General features: G+C 48.6%; 1 protein-coding gene across 2 annotated transcripts in view; it reads left to right on the top strand.

The window, feature by feature from the left end:
• Positions 1-23289, top strand: part of ANXA7 (annexin A7) — a 453711-nt gene that overhangs the window by 222111 nt on the left and 208311 nt on the right. For both annotated transcript variants that reach the window (XM_086922337.1, XM_086922336.1), the window contains exon 5: positions 15748-15791. In XM_086922337.1, coding sequence (XP_086778463.1) covers positions 15748-15791 — 44 coding nt within the window. The remainder of the gene's footprint in view (positions 1-15747; positions 15792-23289) is intronic.

Here is a 23289-nt window from a genome sequence, read left to right as displayed (position 1 = left end):
CTTCCGATAAACATATGCAATGATATTCTTTTAGAAATCAATCAACATTTCATTCTGTGGGCATACATCCGCATTGGCCTAAACCGGGTTAATAAAACCAGTATTGCATAGGACACTTCAGCACCTGTACCCCTACTTACATGGCACCTCGAGGACAGGGACCCAGCTGGCAGAAAGCAATCCCCAAACCCGGGGTCACTGTTAGCCCAACACAATCCGCATTTACCGTTCATGCCTAGTTCAGGGGCCTTAGTTCCTTTTAGGCCTGCCTCAGCTTAACAGGGGCCAACGGGGCCGACAACAGTTTCCAGCAGGGGCAGGGCGGCCTCAGGAATCCTTCAAGGCCTCCCCCGCAGCCCCTCCGCAACAAAACACTGTTCCGGGGGGCGGGCACCGACCCTGTGCCCCGACACACACCCCCAACCACCACACAGCTGAGCCCCACTCACCGGGGCTCTTGGACTCTGCTCTTCTGTCAGACACACGGGGCTCCCCTCTGCACGCGGGGCCCCGCCTGATGTCTTCTGGCAGGGGACAGGCACTGGTGTGTGCCTCGGCCGTCCCCTGCTCACTCCGGTCATCGTTTCGCCCGGGCCTTGGGGGCTCAGCAAGCAGGGCTCTCCCCTACTCCCAGGGAGCCCCGCCAACGCCAGCAGCACTTGGGGCTCTCCTCCGACCTCGGAGGGCCCCCACCACGAAGCAAGGTCTCCGTCGGCTTCCAGGCCGGCTCCTCCCCTTCTGGGTACCTGTTGCGGGAAAGGGACTTCACCCGAGGCGCTCCCACCAGCCCAATCTCAGCACGCTCCCCTGACGTCACGGGGGAGCCCGTACGAAGGTCCCAAGCAGCGGCAGTGACAGAGAGTGGGGTTCTCGACTCCTCAACGAGGAGTAAGCTCCCTCCAACTTAGTATAAAACACCAAGGGGTAGGCTCCCGTGAATCCAATATCCAAACCCCAGGGCAGGCTACTGTGAATCCAATATCCAAACCACGGGGTAGGCTCCCGCTAATCCCAGTATGCAGGCACAGCGCACACGCGGGGTAGGCACCCGCCAGCCTTAATTAGCCACGGAGCACCCAAAACGCGGGGTAGGCACCCGCGGCGCATTTACATAACCAGTTCCTCCGGGCTACGCAGCGCTTAGGTGAAGCAGCACTTCTGGGGCAACAGCTTCTAGAGCCACAGCTCTTGGGAGGCACAACGTTCACTGGGGCACAGCGCTTCTCGCAGTCAGCGTTTTAGGAGAAGGCAGTCCGAGTAGTACAGCGCTTTAGGGGCATTCAACAGCAGCTCTGGGCAGCTTATGCGAGACAGCGCAGAAGGTATATCGCTTAGTGATGGGAGCGCTTGGAGGTCAGACAGCCCCAGCAGCAAGCCTCAGGGCCCCCATCGTAAAGCTCCTCACCTCCTGGGGCGTCCAGTCCACAGTGCTTAACATTTCGGTCCAGCGCTCTTCCCTTCCAGGCGCTAGGGAGCAGTCAGGGCCCAGGGGTAGCGTTCCTTCTCTCTTCAGGGCCTTTAGATGTAGCGCTCGCGTGGCGCCAGGTCCCACCAGCCTCCGGATGGCACTCCTTCCTCAGGGGCCAAGGGGCAGAGCAGCAGGCACTACTGGGCCAGGTCAGCAGTTAGTGGGAACTCCTCAAGACACGCGGGAGGCCTTAACCATCCTCCACTGTAGCGTGGCCCTCCTCCTATACAGCAGCCTGAACTCCTGCAGTGGGGCTTCCACTAGCCCTGGGGACAGCAGAGTGGGTTTGGTTCAGTGCAGGGTCCAGCACACAGGCCCAAGTGGCGGTATCCCCTGGCAGCAGGTCCCCTCACATTCATGTCCCTGCTATCTCAGCACATGGTGGCATAGCCCCCTTATTTATATGCACATGGTGGCATAGCCCCCTTATTTCTATCCCCCGCACCCCACCTACCAGGCAGTGCCAGCAGCTTCTAGAATTCTCTGGGGAACTAGTTCAAACTGGCTCAGGGGGAGGAGTAGAGCGCCCTGGGTGCCAGGCTTTCCCTCCAAATGCTGGGATGGCTGGGTACCAAACAACTAGACCGCTAACCCACTTCAGTCAGGTGGTACAACAGACATCCATGGCATCCATTTTAAATGTGACCTTTCAGTAAGGTGCATTTCTACAAAGTGGGGGGGGGGTATTACAAGTGTGCACACCATTGCATTACATTGTCACAATAAACAGGGCATCTCACACCACACATGGCCTATATAAGTCTTTACCATGGGGGAGACATCCTAACACAGGGGGGTGAAAAGCGAAACATTTTGGGGGAAAATTGGCCAAGTCCAACAATCTGTATCTGCACTGTCACTGCGTCCTAGTCAGAAAAGGCTGCCGGTTCTATGTCTACTTTCTTGACCACATTATTAACCTCTGTCGTCCCTAGGAAATAGTCTAGACAGGCATAGGACTTATGTGCATGGGAATAGAATGAATATTGTATCGTAATGAGGTGGGCCTCCCTCCATATATCAACTAGTCCCATTTCCTGTAGCCTTGTCTTCCCTTCCTTCGATATCGCCCCTTTTTGGTGGAAAGTAGCTTTTGATTGATCCTTGTCTGTGTCCATAACCATATTCAGGTCCCCCCTACTAGTGTCAAGCAATTTTGCGGAACCACAGTGTCTGCTATAGCTGTTTTAAGCAAGCCTTCCTGACCCGAATTGGGAGCATATATTGATCCCAGCACCATAGTTTGGGTGCCCGAACTGTATATTGTATGCTAGTAGGCGCCCTTTTATTTCGGGCACTTTCTTTCACCTCCCCCTTGCATCTTTTGGATATGAGGATAGCTACCCCTGCTTTCTTCTCCCCGGTGGAAGAGAAGATTTGCGGAGGGAGCGCCCTGGAGCTCATGTGGTGCCAGTCCTTGAGAAGTAGATGCGTCTCCTGTAGGAGACGCACATCAGCTTCTGCATTTTCCAAGTTGGAAAGAATTGCTCTCTTTTTAATGGGGTTGTTAAGCCTGTTCACGTTAAGCTTGAGTACCTGTATCATTTCCTTGGCCCGTGCGAGTGATTGCGAACTATGGTATGTTGATCCTTAGGTCGATTCCACCCCCCCCCCCTTATTTGTTATCCCCCACCTCTAGGCTGGACTGTGATCACGTGTGGAACCCTTTGCATACCTAAACTGTGGATACCGGACCCTCCTCCCCCGCCCTAAACCCAACAAGAAAAACCGTAAATATCCCCCCAAAAAGTCCAAGGGCTGCAGAATGTGTCCGTGTCCCTTTGGTAAACCAGTCTGTAGGGCGCATCTCATAGCCATCAGTGCCCCCCTGCTCCCTTGAAGTCCACCCGCCGCCCCCGGCGTAGCATTTACCACTTATCTGACCTCCGAGTCATTTCATTCGCCATCTCTGGATCTGGAATCAGACGACCAAGAGTTCAATACTGCTTGACGTTCCTGTGCCATTGTCTCGAAGTTCGGTTTCGACGATGCCTCCATTAATCTACTGCCACGGACTCGGCGCCACCTATCTCTCTTTGTTCCTTTTTATCTCCTTAGTTGGAATCGTCTTGCTGGGGATTCTTGATGCCCCGGACTCTGCATGTCTCCTTTAGTGACCGGATTTTCTGTAGTTTGCCGTCCCATTTGAAAATAATGCGGAAGGGGTGCCCCATGGGTATGCAATGCCTTGGTTACATGGGTGCGTCGTAACTGGACGGAAGTCCCTTCGCTTATGCAGAGTGGTTGCCGCTAGGTCGTGGTAAAGAGCAATTGCGTGTCCCTGATACATTAGTGGTTGAGCATCCCTTGCTCGTCGTAGGATGAGTTCATTGAGTTGAAAGTCTGGCAGGTATGCCAATATGTCGAGGTGCTTGGGCCTATCTTTGCAAGCCTTCTCTATGAGCTCTGTCAATTTTGATATTGAAGTCCTGGGATTCTTGCCGTATATATCTGAAGAGGCCTTGGAGATACAGAGTCATATCCGCTCCCTCTTCGGTGGGAGGTACCCCTTTGACTCGTATGTTGGTCCTACGAGAACAATTTTCTAAATCCTCCACATGAGCTTTAATGTCTGTCTGTTGGGCTTGGAGGCAGATCACCTCTTGCTGTAACTGTTCCACCTCTTCGTCTCGGGTCTGATAGTCCTCTTCCATTGTGGCAACTCTTTCTCCCACCGCATCGATGTCTCGTCTCACTTCCTTTATCTCGCTTGAGAAGTATTTTCTGAGTGCCTGTAAGTCCTCTCGTAGAGTGGAGAACAGTTGTGCAAGAAAAGGCTGCGTGACTGGCTCCTCCATGTTTTCCATCTCTTGCCCTCCTGGTGTAGTCAGCGATTCACTGCCTTCTCTGTTCTTCCCGGCCATTGTAGTGAACATGCCTTTCACGTTTCTGTCTTTCTTCCCCTGTGCCGTAGACCTTGCTAGTCTATAGCATAGTATGTGTAGCTGCATTGTAGTGCTGTGGGTTCACTCGGGAAGTGGGTATTAATCCTAAGCCCCTGTGGTCAGATGTGTACCCGTGCTTCAGCTCCTTTTCAGCCCCGCTATTCTCAAGCCTCCACATTCTCTCAATGTGCGCCGCAACGCCCTGACATCTATAGTTCCCTGGGCCTATTTCACCTTTATTTTTAGGCACTAGTAATGCTGCACCCACCAAGAAGGGAATGGTCTGGTTAGGTCCTAATCTGATGTAGTATAGCGAAAGCTAGGTCTTCATTGATCTCCACTGTTTCCTCTGCCGGAGTCTCTTTTGCTATGACCACTTGGGTCCCGCGCTCTGGGATCACCGCTCTTTCGTGTCCAACTGCGCACCTTCGGTAATCCTACTGGCCGGATCTGTATTGGGTGGGTCTACCCCTGCGGTGGGCTATTGTCGCCTCTTCCAGCCATTTTAATTCTGTCTGCCCACTTCTGTATTTCAAGAACCACTTAGGTCCCACTAGGAGTGTCTGGATCCTGTGCGCCCCTCAGCTACCACTGCTGCAAGGGTTGGCTGCACGCTAGCGGATTGGGTATCCCGTCGGCACCCTCCTCCGAGTCTCTTACATGGGGTCCGCCCGCTTCGCTGTCCCTGTTGAGCTGGAGCGCTGTCGCACACTTCTGGCAGCCCTCGCTCCGGTCTCTCACTCTCACGTCAGCCACCTCCGTTACCGGCTTCCTCCTCACCGCCCTGGGCTGCGAATGTTCCTTTCTCTGTGATTGGGCGCTCTCGCTCCCCCAGCACCTGGGGCAGTCGCTAAGGCTTGTACCTCGGTTTTCTAGGCCGCTTCCTAGGTCTGGGCCCACCTTCACTTCCCGGCTGCCATTTTAGTTCTCGGAGCTCCGCCGCGGGCGATCGCCCATCTGGGTGAAATCCGCGTCTTGGCCGGCTGCAAATCACTCCGCACCCCTCCCCAGCTCCCGCTCTCTTCTCCTGTACTATCAGGGGTCTTCAGCTTGTCGACAGTGCCGGGAAGCTACTCAGCGGGTATGGGAGCGGGGAGACTAACGAGTCTGATCCTACCCGCTCGCCATCTTGGCCACGTCCCCGCTTAGATGTTTATTTTAAACCTCCATTCTACATCAACTCAGCTGTTGTGTTCTTAACACAATTTTAGTATGGCTTGTTCTCGTCTGATATCTAGTTTTATTGACTGGATATTTTTAGCAAATAATGGCAGCAGGCTAATATGAAGGCTGCCCTAAGAAATGTATTTATCGATTGTCCAGTTGTTTGTTAGGTTTCCTAATTTGCATTATAAGGTCGCATACCTGGTTGCTAGGTGCTTATGTTTTCTTGGAGCGTCTGAAAAACAACATCTCTAGGATAGAGGACGTCTGCTTCTTTCAAAATAAATGTTGAAAATAGTACTTATCTGTAATTTAATTGCATGCTGCATTGAATTTGAATTTTGCATACTGCATGTTTTTTTTAACACAATCTCTATTAAGTTTTTCATTTGTACATTTAAACAATTGTACCCCCAACAGTATATACGTGTACCCATCCGGCACACCTTTTTATACCCCACAGATCACATATTTGCGCATAAGTGCCAGCCCTCATTAACTGTGCACGTAGTTATATAAAATCCACATAATACATTATACGTACCCACTTTGGTGTGTACCACATTCTAGAATGTAATCTCACAATTTGAAGTTTGAAGTAAACCCTAATTAACCACCCAGGATCCCACTCACCACCTCCTCCCACAGTTAGCTAACTGGCACAGTTGTCCATCCCATCAGGGAGGCTTGCCCAACAGCATTCCTCGTAAGTGTTAAAGGGAAAAACAAAACCCCTCCTTGCAATTATCATACCTCCACTACCTGCATTGGCTCTTCCCATCTTTTGAACGCTTCATATAGCATATCCCATGCCATTGCTATTGCTATTTTCCTCTGCCCCCTTTGCTGTTACCTACGTATCGCAGCTCTTTCGGTGAGGCTCCACTTAATCACGTCCTCCCTCCAAGACTCTAGGTTTGGTGTCCTTGCTGCCTTCCACCTGCTAATGGTGTGCCTCTTCGCTAGTATTAGCACTAGATTGTCAAAGCATGCCTGCACCTTATATCCCTTGGGTTGAGGGTATAACCCTAATAGACAGCTCTTAGCTATGCTCCAAGTATTCCCAACTACGACATCCGTTAACACTTGCGCTATCTGCACCCAGTAGTGTGCCAGTGCAGCAATGCCCACAGAATATATACTAACCCTGTGTCTGCTTTTGCACATCTCGGGCAGTTCTATGGCGAAGCAGAAAACATCTTGTGGAGTCTGTGTGGCGTTAGAAATGCCCTCTGTATGATCAGATATTGCATAAATTTAAATTGCGCATTACGGGACACTGTCTTCGGGTATACAAGCCGTATTGTCCAATCTTTGTCCGTCAGGCCCATTATCATGTCTGCCTCCCACTTACCCTGCAAAGCCCCTAGTGGGGCTACCAACGTGCCTCTTATACCCGTGTACAGCCATTTCGTTAAATGCTTACTGTTTACCATTAAATGCACCATATGAACTAACTCATTTGTGGGCGGCTCTCACCCGTCTGGTGCCCACTTTTGTTTAACGCAATGCAATAATCCCGCGTGTAAGAGGAATAGAGTGCCCGGCAGGCCATTGGTATTTGTGAAGTTGGTATGGGACCTCAGAATGCCCTCCTGAAACAATGTCCGCACTGTCGTTCTCCCCTCTTCCTCTCATTCTGTCATCTGTCCCTGCATGACTAAACATGATGGTATAGGCAGTCCTACGAAAGGGATATTCGGTGCATAGGGTATACATGACCATGTGTATTTTATAGCATATTTCTAGTACTTCAGTGCTATTTGTAATAGTGGAGAATTTGCGCTATTAATTGGGTGCGTGCTGTATAACTTTGCATGTAGTCTACCTTGCGACAACATTCTGGGAGTGTAGCATATTTCCTGCAAATTACGACCAGCAAGCCAGTATGAAAGCCATTGTAGTTGACTCGCCATGCAATAGGCCTGAAATTCGGAGCCTGCCTGTGATCGGCAACTGTAATATCTGGATTGTTGTGAAATAGTACAATACTCTAGGCAGCAATACCATCTTTTCAATGGATAAGCGTCCTGTGGTGGACAGTGGCAACGTAATCCAGAACGCTACTTGTGATCGCCATGCAGTTATTTCTCGCTGCACATTACCGTCTACCATGTTTTGCTGCGTTCTATATATGTGCACTCCTAGATACTTAAACGAAGTTGGGGTATCTGTACCTCATCCGCTCCAAAATCTATCGCACGTGGAGTCTCAAGCTGGCTGAAAGAAAAGGCCACAAATTTATCAAAGTTTATATGGAGCTCGACACTGTACCAAACTCCTCAAAGATCACTGCAGCTATGGCGCGCCCGCTGTATAGATCATTGGCGTACAAAATTATATTGTCCGCATATAGGAACACAGCGTGTGTTGCCGGGCCAACAGGTATGCCCCAACTCTGGGCTGACAAATGCAGCTTATGCGCAAGTGGTTCTAATACTAGTATAAAAAGCATTAGAGACAGCAGGCAGCCTTGCTTCATGCCCTTATGGATCCTGTACGCACTAAAGATATGCCTGCCAATCCTAACGCGAGCTGCTGAGGCAGTGTATAACAGCTTGATCCAGTTAAGGTATTAAATGGGCATATCATATTGACCCAAAGCCTCCAGCATGTATTCCCAGCTCAGTGTATCAAACGCCTGGCGCAGGTCCAGGGAAAAGCATCCCGCTGCTGGGAAACGCTCTAGAGGGGCCACATTATCTGATATAGTCACCTCACATTATGCGCTGTACTCCTAGGTAAACCAAAGGAAATGATGGACGGAGCATTGACAATACAAGCACTCACCCCCAGTCTACTGATCTGGGTTTAATCCATCACCGTTCTTTAGCCCATTCTGCCACCCCAGTTCAGACATGGCCATATGCAAATCAGTCTGACCCTGTGCCTCATGGGAACAGTCCAGCCCGAACTGCCAAGCCAAGCCCTCCCTGGACCGGAGACAAGCTACCGAGGACCGGTTTCTGGCATTTCAGCCGTCTTCAGCCCGGCTTGCTTGAATCCAGTGGCAAAGTGAGCAAGGGTACTCCTAGGTGGCACAAACCAGTGTTAATCTACATGTATCAATTTTTTAAGATAGGGCATTTTTCGTGACGCTAGGTTCTCGCTTAATATTTTATACTCCCTATTCAGGAGAGATAATGGCCAATACGCTGTGATGTCAGCTGTATCCCGCCCAGGCTTAGGCAGTGACACCACAAGTGCTTGATTTGTCGTTGGGGGAAGCGCACCTTCCTCAACTGACGCTGTATACAACGTGCTTAATTGAGGCGCTAACTCTTTAGCGGATGGCGAGTAAAATTTTGGGGAAAGGCCATCTAGACCAAAGTTCACGGATAGCCGCCAGAAATTCCTCTGTTGTGATTGCTGCCATTAGTTCGTCTGTCTGTTTCATCCAGCTTCGGTAGATCTACTCCCTGGAGGAATACCCTGATTTCCTGCGTATATGAGCGCCCAGGAGCACTGTACAAATGTTTTATAATACTTTTGGAACGCCTCATTTACCGTTAACTGGGTATCAGCCACTTCCTCGAGTGGGGTGCAGATTTTTGTTATTGGTGTCACTTGGGGCTGGTCCCATATGATACGTACCTAATACGGTACCAGCCTCAACATGCGTCGTCTGTACATATGCCTTGTAATTTATTACCCTTAGTCTCTCCAATAGGTCTGCATGTTCTATCCGCGCCTTCTGTAGGTTATCCACCTGATCTGGGGAGTCAGCCACTGCCTTCTCTATGGGTCCCAACTGTCCTTCGACCTCAGTCAGCTTGCATACTTTCTCCTGTCTAGCACCCACTGCTGCCCCTATGGAGGCATCTCTCACTACCATCATGAATGCCCCCATTCCATTAGTGGAGAGGAGGAAGAACCAGCGTTCCTGGCAAAGCAGTCTGCAACAGTGGTCGCCATATGTTCTCTAAAAGCCCTGTCTTCAAGCCATTGGGGACTAAATCCCCATGTCGGCACCGGTGCAGGGACAAACCCCCACTCCAGAGCCATCTCCAGTGGACTGTAGTCCGAGAGTGTTTTCCACAAATATGATATGCATAATACCTGCTGGAGAAGAGTGGACAAACAAAATATATGATCTATTCTAGTATGTACTGCATGCACCGGGGAATAAAAGGAGTATTCTCGCGTCGATGCATTTTTAACGCGCCACTCTTCCAGGAGGTTCCACCCACCTGTCCACACCGCGAGTGACCTGGCCTGTTGTGTTGCCAATGCTTCACGGAGAGGAGGATGTGATCTGTCCATCCGGGTATCCAACACCACATTATAGTCCCCTCCTAGTATCCAAGGGTGTGCATATGGCATGTTTATGTAATATTATACATGTGTTGATTTGTGGTAGGACAGATGTGTGATGGGTGGTCTCTGTCTAAAGTGGCACAGTGAGCTAAGAACGATCGCCTGGGCCAGAATAAGTACCAGTGGCTGAGATTAAACTAAGAATTCCAGCAATCATTTTTGTTTATCTCCGGGACTACAAAGTGTAGGGGTTACAATGCATCATTTCAAAACAATCTCACTTTAAAATCTAGTGTTACGATTAACCAGAACTGTCAATCCTTTCTCTGCGTTATGAAAAAATACACATCTCAGAATGAAAAGTTGGAACAATGTTATGGTTAACCATGGACCTTATCCTCATGCATGGCGTCATGGAATGGCTTTTAATAACCCTTTAACGTATGCAGGAACTTGCAGGAACTTCTATTAACCTACGGAGGTACTGCAGTTGTTCTTTCCTCCGTAAAATATCTGCTCATCTCTATAGTACCATAGCCTAGTTTCCCCATTCATAACAACCGGGTGACTTTTAGTAATTGTAAATACGACTGCAGCATTACTTCCACAAGTAAATCATTGTGTGGCGTGCAACATTTTGCCTCTAGGTACATTTTTTGAAGACCTCTGTTATTTCTTACTTTTTTTTGATCTTGTCTTTATTGAGATTTTCAAACAATACAGCTCGCATATTTATACAGACATATATTACCAAATGTCCTTCACACGAGCTACAGTAGGTCATAGGATCAAAAAACAATAATACAACCAAAGAAACAAGGTCCGGTCCAGACCACAATACCATCCAGCACAGTAAAAAAAAATTACAAAGAAATAAAGCAGGTTATATCATAGGTCACGCACCTTGAATGACAAATCAGTTATCAGCAAATTAGACAATCAAGGCATCCGTAGCAGCAGGGGCGACATATTTTAAGACATTACATTTCCTCGGGGAATAACATCACAGCTGAATTTCATATTATGAAAGAGTCCGATCAAGTATCGTACTTACATTATACAAGCGCAACTGGAGTACAGTAACATTATGGTGACCCAACGATTTGATCACCCCTAGAGTCAAAACATCGCAGCCATTCAGTTTCTTTGTTGGTCCCAAAGAGCCTTCAGTAGCAGGGGAGTTCACCCTGGCTCTAGCCCAAGCTAGAAACGGCTCCCAAATTTCCCTGGGTCTGTAGGCCGCTGGCATCAGTTCCCAATACGTTTCCAATTGTACCGGACCGTATGCCACATCCGCCAGCCACACTTTAAATGTAGGAGCCTTTTTTCTCCCCAATTCAGAGCGACCTGTCTTTTAGCATACAATAGCAGGAGTGCATGAGGCTTCCTCGCAGAGGGTGCAGTATCCCACACATAACCTAATAATCCTTGATGTGGGGCGGGAGTATCTGCTCTACCCAAGATCTGGTTAACAGCAACAAAAATCGCATGCCAGTACTCCTGTAGCTGGTGGCAGTTCCATGCCATGTGTATAAAATTAGCAGGTTCAGACCCACACCGCCAACATCGTGCGTCAGGTCGCAGATTCATGCGTGGTAGACTAGTCGGGGTTCTATAATATCTATGCAGAAACTTGAAATGCACTAGTCTCAATCTATAATTTGGGGAGAGCTCATACCTTGTGTTCTTTTCAATCCAATCCTCTACGCAGCAGTATTGCAACTCCGCATGCATAGCTGGAATAGATCGCAGAGTGGATATGTGCCCATCTACTGTGTTTAAGTCTCGGGGAGGGGGTTGTATTTAGGTGTGTTTCCTGAAGAAAGCAAATGTCAATGTTGTGCCTCGTTAAGTATGCATGCACTAAGCGCGCCTTCCGACAATCATTCATCCCTCTCACATTCCAAGTAATAATTCTAATCGCCGCCATGTGGAGACTCCGTGTGAAGTGCAACGGATCCACAGGATGAACTATACATCAATAGTGGTGACCCAAATATATACAATAAAGCGTCAGTACAATAGTGGAGACCGGCCCAATACAACCAAACATACCCATTCCGCCCAACCCCCACCCGCTCCAACCCCCCAATTGGGCGGAGACATACCCTCACGAAAACCACTCCAGAGTGGCGGAACCAGAACATATGGGAACTCCCCATGGAGGCGTGGGAGCTCCAGCATACACCCCTGTGTGCACAGGGTGGCTGGGATCAGCTTAGTGGACCCCCCCCAGGAACCATGTTATAAAGAGACAAATGGAAATGGTACACTGCTATCGCATACTTCCAATCATCTACCTGTGTCAACTAATGGAGCAGTGAGTTAAACAGTGCCTGGCCAGTTTTAAGTGACGGCATACATTACATCAAGCAGCATTTAACAACAAAGGTAATGGAGCATATGGCTGCCACAGTCCCATCTATAAGAATATCAGTTAGTGTTGCAACATTCAAAGGAATACATATGTGGTACAGCAGGGCGGGGTGAGAAGAGATCATTCACGCGGCCTGCACTTCAGATTAGAGAAGGGAACTGCGAGTCCAGCAAATCAAATAGTGTAGCAGTTAAGAACAACAAAAATGAGGAACCGTGTGCGACAGTCTTAATTATGCGGAACAAAATACAGTAGACATTCTGAAGATGGGCAATACATCAATCATTGTCACTTAGATGGCCGTCAGTTCTATCCAGCTCTACATTAGACTTTTTGGCTTCGGAGCCACAGACCTGTTTGGCAAATTTAAGTGCCAATTTAGCATCAGCGAAGAAGTGTGACGTGCCATCATATGATACTTTGAGCTTAGCCGGGTACAATAGTGAATAGGGGATTTCAGCTATCATTAACAGCTTCTTTGTTGGCAGGAATTTGCGTCGTGCAGCTTGCACTGTTGGCGTAAAGTCAGGGTAGAACATAATATTGTTACCTTTATGCGTGATTTTACCTTTTTCCCCGAGCCAGCTTCAGCACTGTATCTCTGTCCTGAAAGTTCAGCAATTTGGCCAAAATCGGCCGGGGCGTACCCCCCACCGGTGGTTTTGGGCCCAATGCCCGGTGAGCTCGTTCCACAGCAAAGACTGGTGAGAGATGAGGGTCAAATAGGTCGTGCAGGAGATCTGATATATACACCTCCATTTTGGAAATGGCCGTCTTCTCTGGAATGCCCGTAATACGGACGTTGCTCCTCCGAGACCGTGCCTCTAGGTCATCGTTCTTCGCTTGTATAACAGCCAGCAGTTTATCCATACTGGAAATGTGTGCTCTAGTTTCCTGCTGGAATTCATGTTGTTCCGTGTGACGATTTTCTAGGCAGTCCAGCTGGGTTTCGTGTGTGGAGACCTGGGATTTCACTGTCTCCAATTGCGACGTCCGGGTGTACAGTTTGGCATCAATGCTTTGCAGACTGGAACGCATTTCTAACATCAGTGTCTGGAGGTCAGCACCCTTGGCGCCATCCGCTGAACCTCCACTCGCCTCATCCAAGTCGTCTTGTTCAGCACCTGTCTGTTTCGCCCCCGCCTACTCTCAAAGTTAATCCTGGGCTGGCGAGCATCCGGCTTACCCATGTCGACTCTGAAGTGCAAACACACTGAGGCAAGAACCCTACAAGGCGGGTTTCCCTTGGTCCAGCGGTATCAGCCCAGGCAGTGCGTGTGCATCGCGAGGAGGAGTAGCAATGGGCGAATGACCCTTAGGTAGGCACAGTCAGAGTGTACCAGCCAGTCTCATCCACCGGAGCGGGAAATGGTCGTTCGCCGCTCAAAATGGCGCCTGACAGTACCTTGTCCACCCACAGGAGCAGGCCAATCTCGGTAGGCAGCCCGAGGGGGGGGGGGGAAGCAGGGGCAGGTATTTCAATCAATCAAAGCATTTATATAGCGCACTACTCACCCAGAGGGTCTCAAGGCGCTAGGGGAGGGGGGTCCGCTACTGCTCGAACAGCCAGGTCTTGAGTTGCTTCCTGAAGGCGGGGTGGTCCTGGGTCAGGCGGAGGTGGGTCGGGAGGGAGTTCCATGTCTTGGCGGCGAGGTAGGAGAAGGACCGCCCCCCTGTGGTGGCTCCTCGGATGCAGGGGACGGCGGCGAGGGCATGGCCGGTCGATCGAAGCTGGCGTTTGGGAGCGTAGAAGTTGAGGCGGCTGTTGAGGTATCCTGGGCCTTGGTTGTGTAGGGCTTTGTGTGCGTGGGTGAGGAGTCGGAAAGTGATTCTCTTGTTGACCGGGAGCCAGTGCAGGTCTCAGGTGTCCGGAGATGTGGCTGCGACGGGGGATGTCCAGGATGAGTCGTGCTGAGGCGTTCTGGATCCGCTGGAGTCTCTTCTGGAGTTTGGCGGTGGTTCCGGCGTTGAGGGAGTTGCCGTAGTCCAGACGGCTGGTGACTAGGGCCTGGGTGACCGTCTTCCTGGTCTCGGTGGGGATCCACCGGAAGATCTTACGTAGCATGCGCAGGATGTTGAAGCACAACTTCTGCAGATGTTTTGGGGTCTATGCAGCTGCAACTCAAGTCTCCATATGTAACCCTTCAAGGCAAAGACCACCTGCAACAGAGGCGCAGCGTATGGCGCAAGAGGGCACAGGCCACGCCACAACACACAAAATGGCACCTTCTTAACTCGGCTACGCAGTCTGCGCCAAGGTCTGAAGCCCAGTCCTCCGGCCCTGCACCACCGCATCCAGAATTCGCAACTGTGCCTCTCGCTGCCCCCCTCCCAGTATCCCCGCACCGACAAGCCCGCAATGAGCGTCCAGCATTCCAGGGCAGGTCAGGGCCTAGATCCTCCGCAGCAAGGGGCTTCCCCCTGTCCTCAAATATGTAAGGGGATATGGCTAACACCGCACTGCCTCACCCGCTGTATCTGCACCGGTCGCGGCCTTGCGTCCGCGCTGCGTTCCCAGCCTCCTGTTCCGGCTGCCACCAGCTCCTCCCTCCGCGCCCTCTCCTCCGCCCCGCGGTCGAGGCCTCCACCACCACCAGCAGTAGCTCTCACCACAGCACAATCTTTAGCCGCTGTAGCTCAGATTATTCTCCAAATGGGGGCTGCGCAGGCCCGGCGGGGATCTCCCCAGGTTGGCTCTCCTGTCCCGATTGGGCCTCACATCCCCGCTCCGGAGTGAGGGTTGCAGCCGGCCCCGGCGACCACCGGTGCAGCAACCCTCCTCAACCAGGCTCGGTCAACTCCGCATCCGGCGGCGGAACCCTTTAGCAGCAATCCCAGCCGCCGAAAATGGGTCCGAGGATGTCTCCGCTCAAATGCACCACGGAGCAGTTACTTTGGTGCCCTGAGCTCCATCCGTAGCAGGATTAGTGTAGGATTAATACCACAGTCGACGGAGCTCCCGCTGCCTGGCTAGCCACGCCCCCCTGTTATTTCTTACTTCATTTGTGTGTGGATACCTATTATTGGTCAGTAGCAGTGCAGACTTATTTACATTATACTGGTTAAAACATGTGTTTTGACTTTTTCCATATATATGATCGCTTTGGTGGTAATGACCTCAATGGTCGTATCATTTGAGATGTAACTAGTAATGTTAATAATTGTTGTGTAAGTCAATGAGCAGTGCATAAAGATTACGTATACCTAGATCACTGTGACTGGTGACTTTTGGTTGCTTTTTGTTTTTGAATCAATAAAGAATCATTCCTTACTGTGTGTCGTTTCTTGGAACCTGTGTGTGTTTTTAATTCAAAATATTTTTATATATTTAGTAAATTAACATTTACATCATAAATGTGTGTAGGAAAGAAGAGAGCAGGTTAAATCGAGTAAGGACAAAATAGGTAATACATATTCATACTCCCTATGCGTCATTGGCTATGTAAATGATAGTTTTTTCCCATTTTTGTTCTCTACTGTAAACTACGGTTGTCATTCATGTTCACTAGTGTTTAAAAATAATCTGGAGTGCCTTAAAAGTTTCTTTGTTTTTGAAAATATCTTTTAATACTTTTAATTTACTTTGCATTGAAAAGGTGGCTATCCTGGTGGCCCGGCTCCAAGTCAACCTCCAAATTTGGTAAGAGCTTTTCTTTTATATTAGTACAGATTGAGTTTAAAAGTATTCTTTGTGTTTCGGGTAAATAAAGTGTTGCTGCTTTAATATGAAATATTTGGATTCCTAATGAAAAGGTTCATTAATATCTCTACAGAATTTGGTGTACGTTTGTTACTGCAGTATGGATTATGTAATGAATACTCTGTTTAATTCTATGCCATGATTCAGATCCTTAAAAAAAGTACTGTGTTTAGTAAATAGCAATTTTAGTAGGGTATTCGGTTGAATATTAAATTTTTTTGTATGTCTGTACTTCTGAATAGTCACTTTACAGTTATTTCCCCGAAGGAGTGGGTAAAGCACTTTGATTAAGGCTATTCTCTGGGTGAAGGAGGGGAGGGTAATGCCTGTAGGGAAGCCATAACGGGGAGGTACAGCTATCATTCTGCCCACTTGAGCTGGACATAGATGAGGCTACAAGCGGCATAAAGAAATGCATAAAAGGGAAAGCTCTTGTGGACGTGTGGCATACCAATAGATATCTTCATAGCAAACTTAGATTTTTGGGCACTGTTGGCTACCACTGTTTTGGCAGTGTTGAGATTTGCATCGAGGTTAGGCATTAGACTACTAAAGGAGATGACTGCTATATATAATAGAAAATGTGTGCATGGGGTTTGTTATGTTGCATGAATATGGGGGTTCGAGGCATGTGGGCTGCTGAATTCATATCTGTGCATAGATTGCCGCCTAGTGTTGGGTCCAGATGATTGCACTTTGTTGTCCTGGAAGAGTCTTCGAAGTATTACGAGATAGGTGACTCCTCCCCTGGACTACAGTGCGCATGGGCATCTTCTCCATCCTCCGTTTTTTTCCGCCATTGGGTTCGGATGCTAACTCCTATACTCCAACTTCGAAATCGAAAACAAAACTTTTCTAAAGGCCAAAAGGCCTTAGACGGTATTGTTCTTGTTCGGTACCTCTCTACTCGATCCAGCCTTCCATCTCGAATCAGTCGTCGACGCGGGCTGTTGGGCCTTTTCGATGCAACGTGAGCCGACAGTCGATGGAAAGAAGCCTGTTTTAAAAGGTGCCCACAATGCCACTCCAAGTTCCCACATACTGATAAACACTCAGTATGCAACAAGTGCCTTCCCCCATCCATAGGGAAGAAACCTGCCCAGCCTGCGCCCAGTTTCGTTCGAGGAAAACTATACGAAACCGACGGGCCGCTAGGCAAGAAATGCAGTGACAGGCACCGGATCCGGACAACATCTTCGATGATGACCAGGATCTACCGGAAGCTCCAGACTATGACCTACAAATCCTCACCGTCGAGGACTACTCTGACTCCGATGACGAGATCCCACCAGGGCAAATCGTGAGTACCCTGCCCCCGACACCAATTAGCCCGTTACCAAAGGCTCCGATCGAGGCATCGCCAAAAGGCCTTAGCCAAGATCATAAAAAAGCTCCGAAAACGAAACCTTCAGAGACCCCAGGGCCCAGTACCATCGTCCCGAAGAAGGTTCCAGAGCAAAAGAAGGTCGTCTACCGGAAGGGCGTCGATCCAAAAAAGGCCGTACAGCCAAAGAGCGTCGAGCCAAAGAAGACTGTCGACCCCAAAAAGGCTGTTCGGCCAAAAACTGTTGACCCCAAAAAGTGGTTGAACCGAACAAAGGCACACAGCCGAAGGGCGCCGAACCAAAGAAGGTCGCCAACCCGAACAAGCCTACTGTTCCGAAATCAGTCGACCCGGCAAACGGTGCCGTACCGAAGCCCGTACCAAGTCCGGAAAAACCTGTCGACCCAAAGATAACTGCTCAAAAGACACCAGTCGATCCGCGAAAGAACATCGACTCGGAAAAGGACACAGGACACTCATCCAAATAAGCCTACGGAGCACAAAAACGTGTGGAACCGAAAGTTCTGGTCGACCCGAAGACACTAGTCGACACGAAAAAAGGGCCCAAGCCGAAAAAATCCAACAAAACACCAAATGTCGTCTAAAAACCAGGTGTTACCAACCCAAACAAGTCTAACACTCAACCCAGGACTGTAGAGGAAGAACTATTCCACCCAGATCCATCAGACGACCAGGCAAAAATATATATTAATCCAGAGACTGGTAAAGTTACCATCCTGCATAGGAAAAAGAGGCCTTTGGACTTTGAACCTCATTCCCCTATTCCATTGAAGTAAAAGGACTTTGGGACTTCTCCTTCTAGACCCTTCATCTCTTTTCAACCTATCATGCCTACTACACCTTTTGCTCCTTACTCTCCTTCTCACCATAGGGATAATGAGGGGAACACAGGGGATGAGCCACAGCCTCTATATGATTTCCCACAGGATCCTGAACCACAAGAGGAACCTTGGGATGAGCCAACAGACCCTTACAGCACCCATCCCATCCCTGATGTACCCACTTATCCTACTAAGCCGTCACCTACTGATGACACCGTAGTCTTCAATCAACTCCTAGACAGGGCAGCACAATTCCACAATGTGGACATGCATAATGACCCTGTGGAGGAAGACTTCTTATTTGACACATTCTCTACTGCAGAAAAAAGTGTCGGAACACTTCCCATGTTAAAGGGAGTTCTAAAACACGCACCTGACATATTTAAGGATACAGCCAGGGCACTGGTAATCAATCCCAGAATAGAAAAGAAGTATAGGGCAGCGCCTACAGCCCCTACTTACATCAAAGGGCAGTTGCCACTAGACTCACTGGTGGTGGCTAACGCACGTAAAAGAGCCAACTCCCAGACAACAGGGGAAGGACCTCCCCTTGACAAAGAGTCAAAAATACTGGAGGCATTAGGCAAAAGGGTAGCAATGCAAGCCTCCAACTCATGGAGGATTGCTAATACACAAGCCCTACTGGCTCGTTACGACAGGGCACACTATGATCAGCTCGAAAGCCTAATGCAACACCTTTTAAAGCACAAGCTAATGACCTCATACAGGAGGGAAAATTCATAACAAATACATCCATCAAATGTGCGCTTGACTCAGCAGACACCTCAGCTAGGTCAATTAACACTAGCGTCTTACTAAGCAGACATGCATGGCTGCGTATTTCCGGTTTTAAGAATGAGGCGCAGTCCACCATTCTTAACCAACCTGTCAATCAGGACTTTCTATTTAGCCCTGCTGTCGACACCATTTTGGATAAAATGAAAAAAGAAACCGAAACCGCAAAATCAATGGGTGCATTGCAATTTCTGCAACATAGGGGCTCCTTTCGACGCTCCTCATACAGAGCAAATACACGAGGAAATACCTCGCAAACATCTGCCTCATACAAAAGTAACACACAAGGTTCCTTCAACAAGAACACAACCAGAGGAGATTACAGAGGTAACAATAATAAGGGAAGAGGACATGGAGGCAATAACACCAGAGCCTCCACTGCCACAAAACAGTGACTTCATTACGCTACCTCCAGACCACTTAACACCGGTCGGAGGCAGACTCCAACAGTTCCTACCTGTCTGGCTCGCAATTATCACAGACAGGTGGGTGAGAGAAATTATCCAGTCTGGTTATTGCCTAGAACTGACTTCTACACCACCAAACATACCACCCAGACATTGTCCTATGTCCACGGAACACATCACCCTGCTACAACAAGAGGTGAAATGCATGCTGGAAAAGGGGGTCATAGAGCAAGTCACTTTCCACTAACAAGAGACAGGCGTATACTCCCTTATTCCAAAGAAGGACAGTTCCCTCAGACCAATATTGGACCTCAGACCCCTAAATCAATATATACTATCGGAGGACTTCCATATGATCACACTACAACAAGTGCTCCTGTTGCTACAACAAAAAGATTTCCTAGCAACACTGGACCTCAAAGATGCGTATTTTCACATACCCATCCATCCAGCCCACAGAAAATACCTCAGGTTCACAATAGAAGGTCAACACTACCAATTCAAGGTTTTGCCCTTCGGGGTTACCACGGCTCCAAGAGTGTTTACAAAATGCCTAGCGACAGTGGCAGCACATCTCAGGAGGCAACACGTCCATGTGTACCCTTACCTGGACGATTGGCTAATACAAGCAAAATCCTACCAACAATGTGCACCACACACGTCTCAAACAATTCAGTTGCTACACAGCCTAGGCTTTTCAATCAACTACACAAAATTGCATCTGCAACCATCCCACGTACAGCAATACCTGGGAGCCACTATAAATACCTCAGTGGTGAAGGCATATCCAAACTCAGCATGGCTAGCCAGTATGCAGATACTCATTCGCACAACATTCTCTGCCAGCTCGAGTCTTTATGCAGCTCATAGGCATGATGGCCTCCTGCATATTCATTGTCCCCCATGCCAGACTTCAAATGCGCCCATTACAGGAATGCCTAGCACGGCAAAGGAAACAGTCTCCAGGACAACTAAAAGACCTAGTGTTGGTAGACAGTCGCGCTCACAACTCTCTGCAGTGGTGGAACCCACAAACCTTTCCAAGGGGCGACTGTTCCAAGAGCCGGTTCCATAACTAGTACTAATAGCGGACGCATCACTGACAGGCTGGGGAGCCCATCTCCTTCAATACACTGTACAAGGGCTCTGGACACCCAAACAGAAAAAGCTGCATATCAACCAACTAGAATTGCTAGCGATATTTCTAGCCCTAAAAGCATTTAAAAAATACTTGTACAACAAGACGGTGTTGATCCGGACGAACAACATGACCGCAATGTACTATATCCAGAAACCGGAAGGAATGCACACTCCACAGCTGTCTCATCTGGCACAAAGCATATGGAAGTGGGCGATTTCCCAAAATTTTTTCTCCTAGCAGAACACCTTCCAGGGAAGGACAATCAGATTGCCGACCTGCTCAGCAGGCACAGCCAACAACTACACGAATGGGAGATTCACCCCCAAGTTCTCCAGCCATTCTTCAAAGAGTGGGGTCACCCAGAAATAGACCTGTTTGCCACAAAAGAAAACTCCAAATGACAGTACTTTGCCGCCTGATTCCCACATCCGTTGTCACAGGGCAATGCGATATGGATGAACTGGTCAGGCAGATTTGCGTACGCTTTTCCCCCAGCACCGCTAATCCCACTGGTGGCACGCAAACTGCGGCAACACTCACTCACAATGATCCTAGTTGCTCCCACATGGGCGAGACAACCGTGGTACACCACGTTCCTAGAACTTTCAGTAGTTCCTCATCAAAGACTGTGCCTTGCACCCCATCTTCTAACTCAGAACCATGGAGAAATCAGACACCCAGATCCCAATCAGATGAACCTAGCGATCTGGCTCCTGAGGTCTTAGAGTTTGGATACCTTAACTTGCCCCCAGACTGCATGAACATCATTAGGGAGGCAAGACGACCAACCACACGAGCGTGCTATGCAGCTAAATGGAAGTGATTTGTTATTTACTGCAACAATAACCAAATCAACCCTTTAGACTCTTCCATACAAAACATTATATGTTACCTGCTGCATCTACAAAGATGTAACTTAGCATACTCTTCTATACGACTACACCTCGCTGCTATAGCAGCATACCTTCAAAACAGGCAACACCTTTCACTGTTTAGGGTACCAGCAATCAAAGCCTTGATGGAGGGTTTGAAAAGAGTGATCCCTCCAAGACACCCCCCTTCCCCAGTCTGGAATCTAAATATAGTACTGACCAGACTTATGGGCCCTCCTTTCGAACCCCTACACTCATGCGAACTACAATTCTTAACTTGGAAGGTTGCATTCTTGGTTGCCATTACCTCACTCAGAAGAGTGAGCGAATTACAAGCACAAACAATTCAAGAACCTTTCATGCAGGTACATGCCAACAGGGTGGTTCTTAGAAGCAACCCTAAGTTCATGCCTAAGGTTGTATCCAATTTCCATATCAATCCATCAATAGAACTGCCGGTTTTCTTTCAGACCCCACAGTCAGTAGCTGAAAGAGCCCTACACACATTAGATGTAAAAAGAGCTCTACTTTATTATGTAGACAGGACTAAATCATTTAGGAAAACAAAACCACTATTTGTTGCTTTTGCACCACAACACAAAGGAGATCCTATTTCAAAGTCAGGAAGAGCCAGATGGATAGTTAAATACATTCAAATATGTTATCAAAAGGCAAAACGCACTTTAACCGTCCCCCCAAGAGCACACTCTACAAGGAAAATGGGGGCATCCATGGCTTTCCTAGGAAATATTCCTCTTGAAGACATCTGTAAGGCAGCCAAATGGACCACCATACACACTTTCACAAAACACTACTGTGTAGACGTGCAAGCAAAACAGAAAGCTGCTGTAGGCCAGGCTGTCCTCAACTCTTTTTCAAACTGCTGCAGCTGGCACAGGTAGCCACCGCTAGAGGAGATACTGCTATACAGCCTATGCACAGATGTGAATTCAGCAGCCCACATGCCTGGAACGGAATATGCTACTTACCAATATGCATCTGTTCTTGGCATGTAGGGCTGCTGACATTCATATCGCCCGCCCTCCTCCCTGGCGTCTGTCGCAGCTGCAGCATTATCTCTGGCATGGCCATCTCTTACTTTACTATCTCCATCTCTGCCACAATGGCAAAAAACAATCTGAGGATGGAGAAGATGCCCATGTGCACTGTAGTCCAGGGGAGAAGTCACCTATCTCGTGATACTTCGAAGACTCTTCCAGGACAACAAAGTGCAATCATCCGGACCCAACACTAGGCAGCGATCTATGCACAGATATGAATGTCAGCAGCCCTACATGCCAAGAACAGATGCATACTGGTAAGTAGCATATTCCTTATTCTGATGTGGCTGACCCTGCAGCAAGTCGAAAACAAATGTTTAAAAAAGGTTCTAGCTGTTCCTTCAAGTTCTGGCAAATTTATGTCATGAGAAATTGGGTATTCCATTGATTGAGGACTGAATTCATTTGCCACCTTTTTTACATTGGCATTCTGTCTGGTCGAAGCCAGCAGCAAAATGAACAGGATGATGATTAGTGATTGTCTGGCTCTGGAGGAAGTCCAACAAGAGTTCGTTGTGATCACTTGTTTAGAAAAAATCCTTATTTTCTACAGACTCCTCACTCATCCGTGTTGACCCTAGGTGGCATGCATCATCATTGAGGTTCCTCTCAATCCTCTACGGATTGAGGCGTGCTGCGACTTGAGAGATACATAGGAGCACTTTATTGTAGGCTATGTGTAGTGCAGTGGTGTGCAGCGGGTGAAACATTTTAAAATACATAATTAGTAGGCCATTCTTTTATTCCTGCCCCTAGTTGGTATGGTTCAAAATCAGGGGTTGTTACTGAGAGAAAACCTGACTTTAATGAGTCTGGTTGTCTCAGTAATATGTTTGTGTCAACATGTTTCGAGCTGTTACTCAAAAAGCTCTTCATCAGGACTCCACGGTGACCAGCCCCGTGTGTACCACTCCTTGTGAAGCCCATGTTTAGCATGTCCAATATGTACACTAAATAAGCATGCACATATGGTGCTAGTAATCCGTATGTTTCTAT

The sequence above is a fragment of the Lissotriton vulgaris genome, chromosome 5, assembly GCF_964263255.1.
Source record: "Lissotriton vulgaris chromosome 5, aLisVul1.2, whole genome shotgun sequence".
NCBI lineage: Eukaryota > Metazoa > Chordata > Amphibia > Caudata > Salamandridae > Lissotriton > Lissotriton vulgaris.
This window is presented reverse-complemented; position numbering and strand designations above follow the sequence as displayed.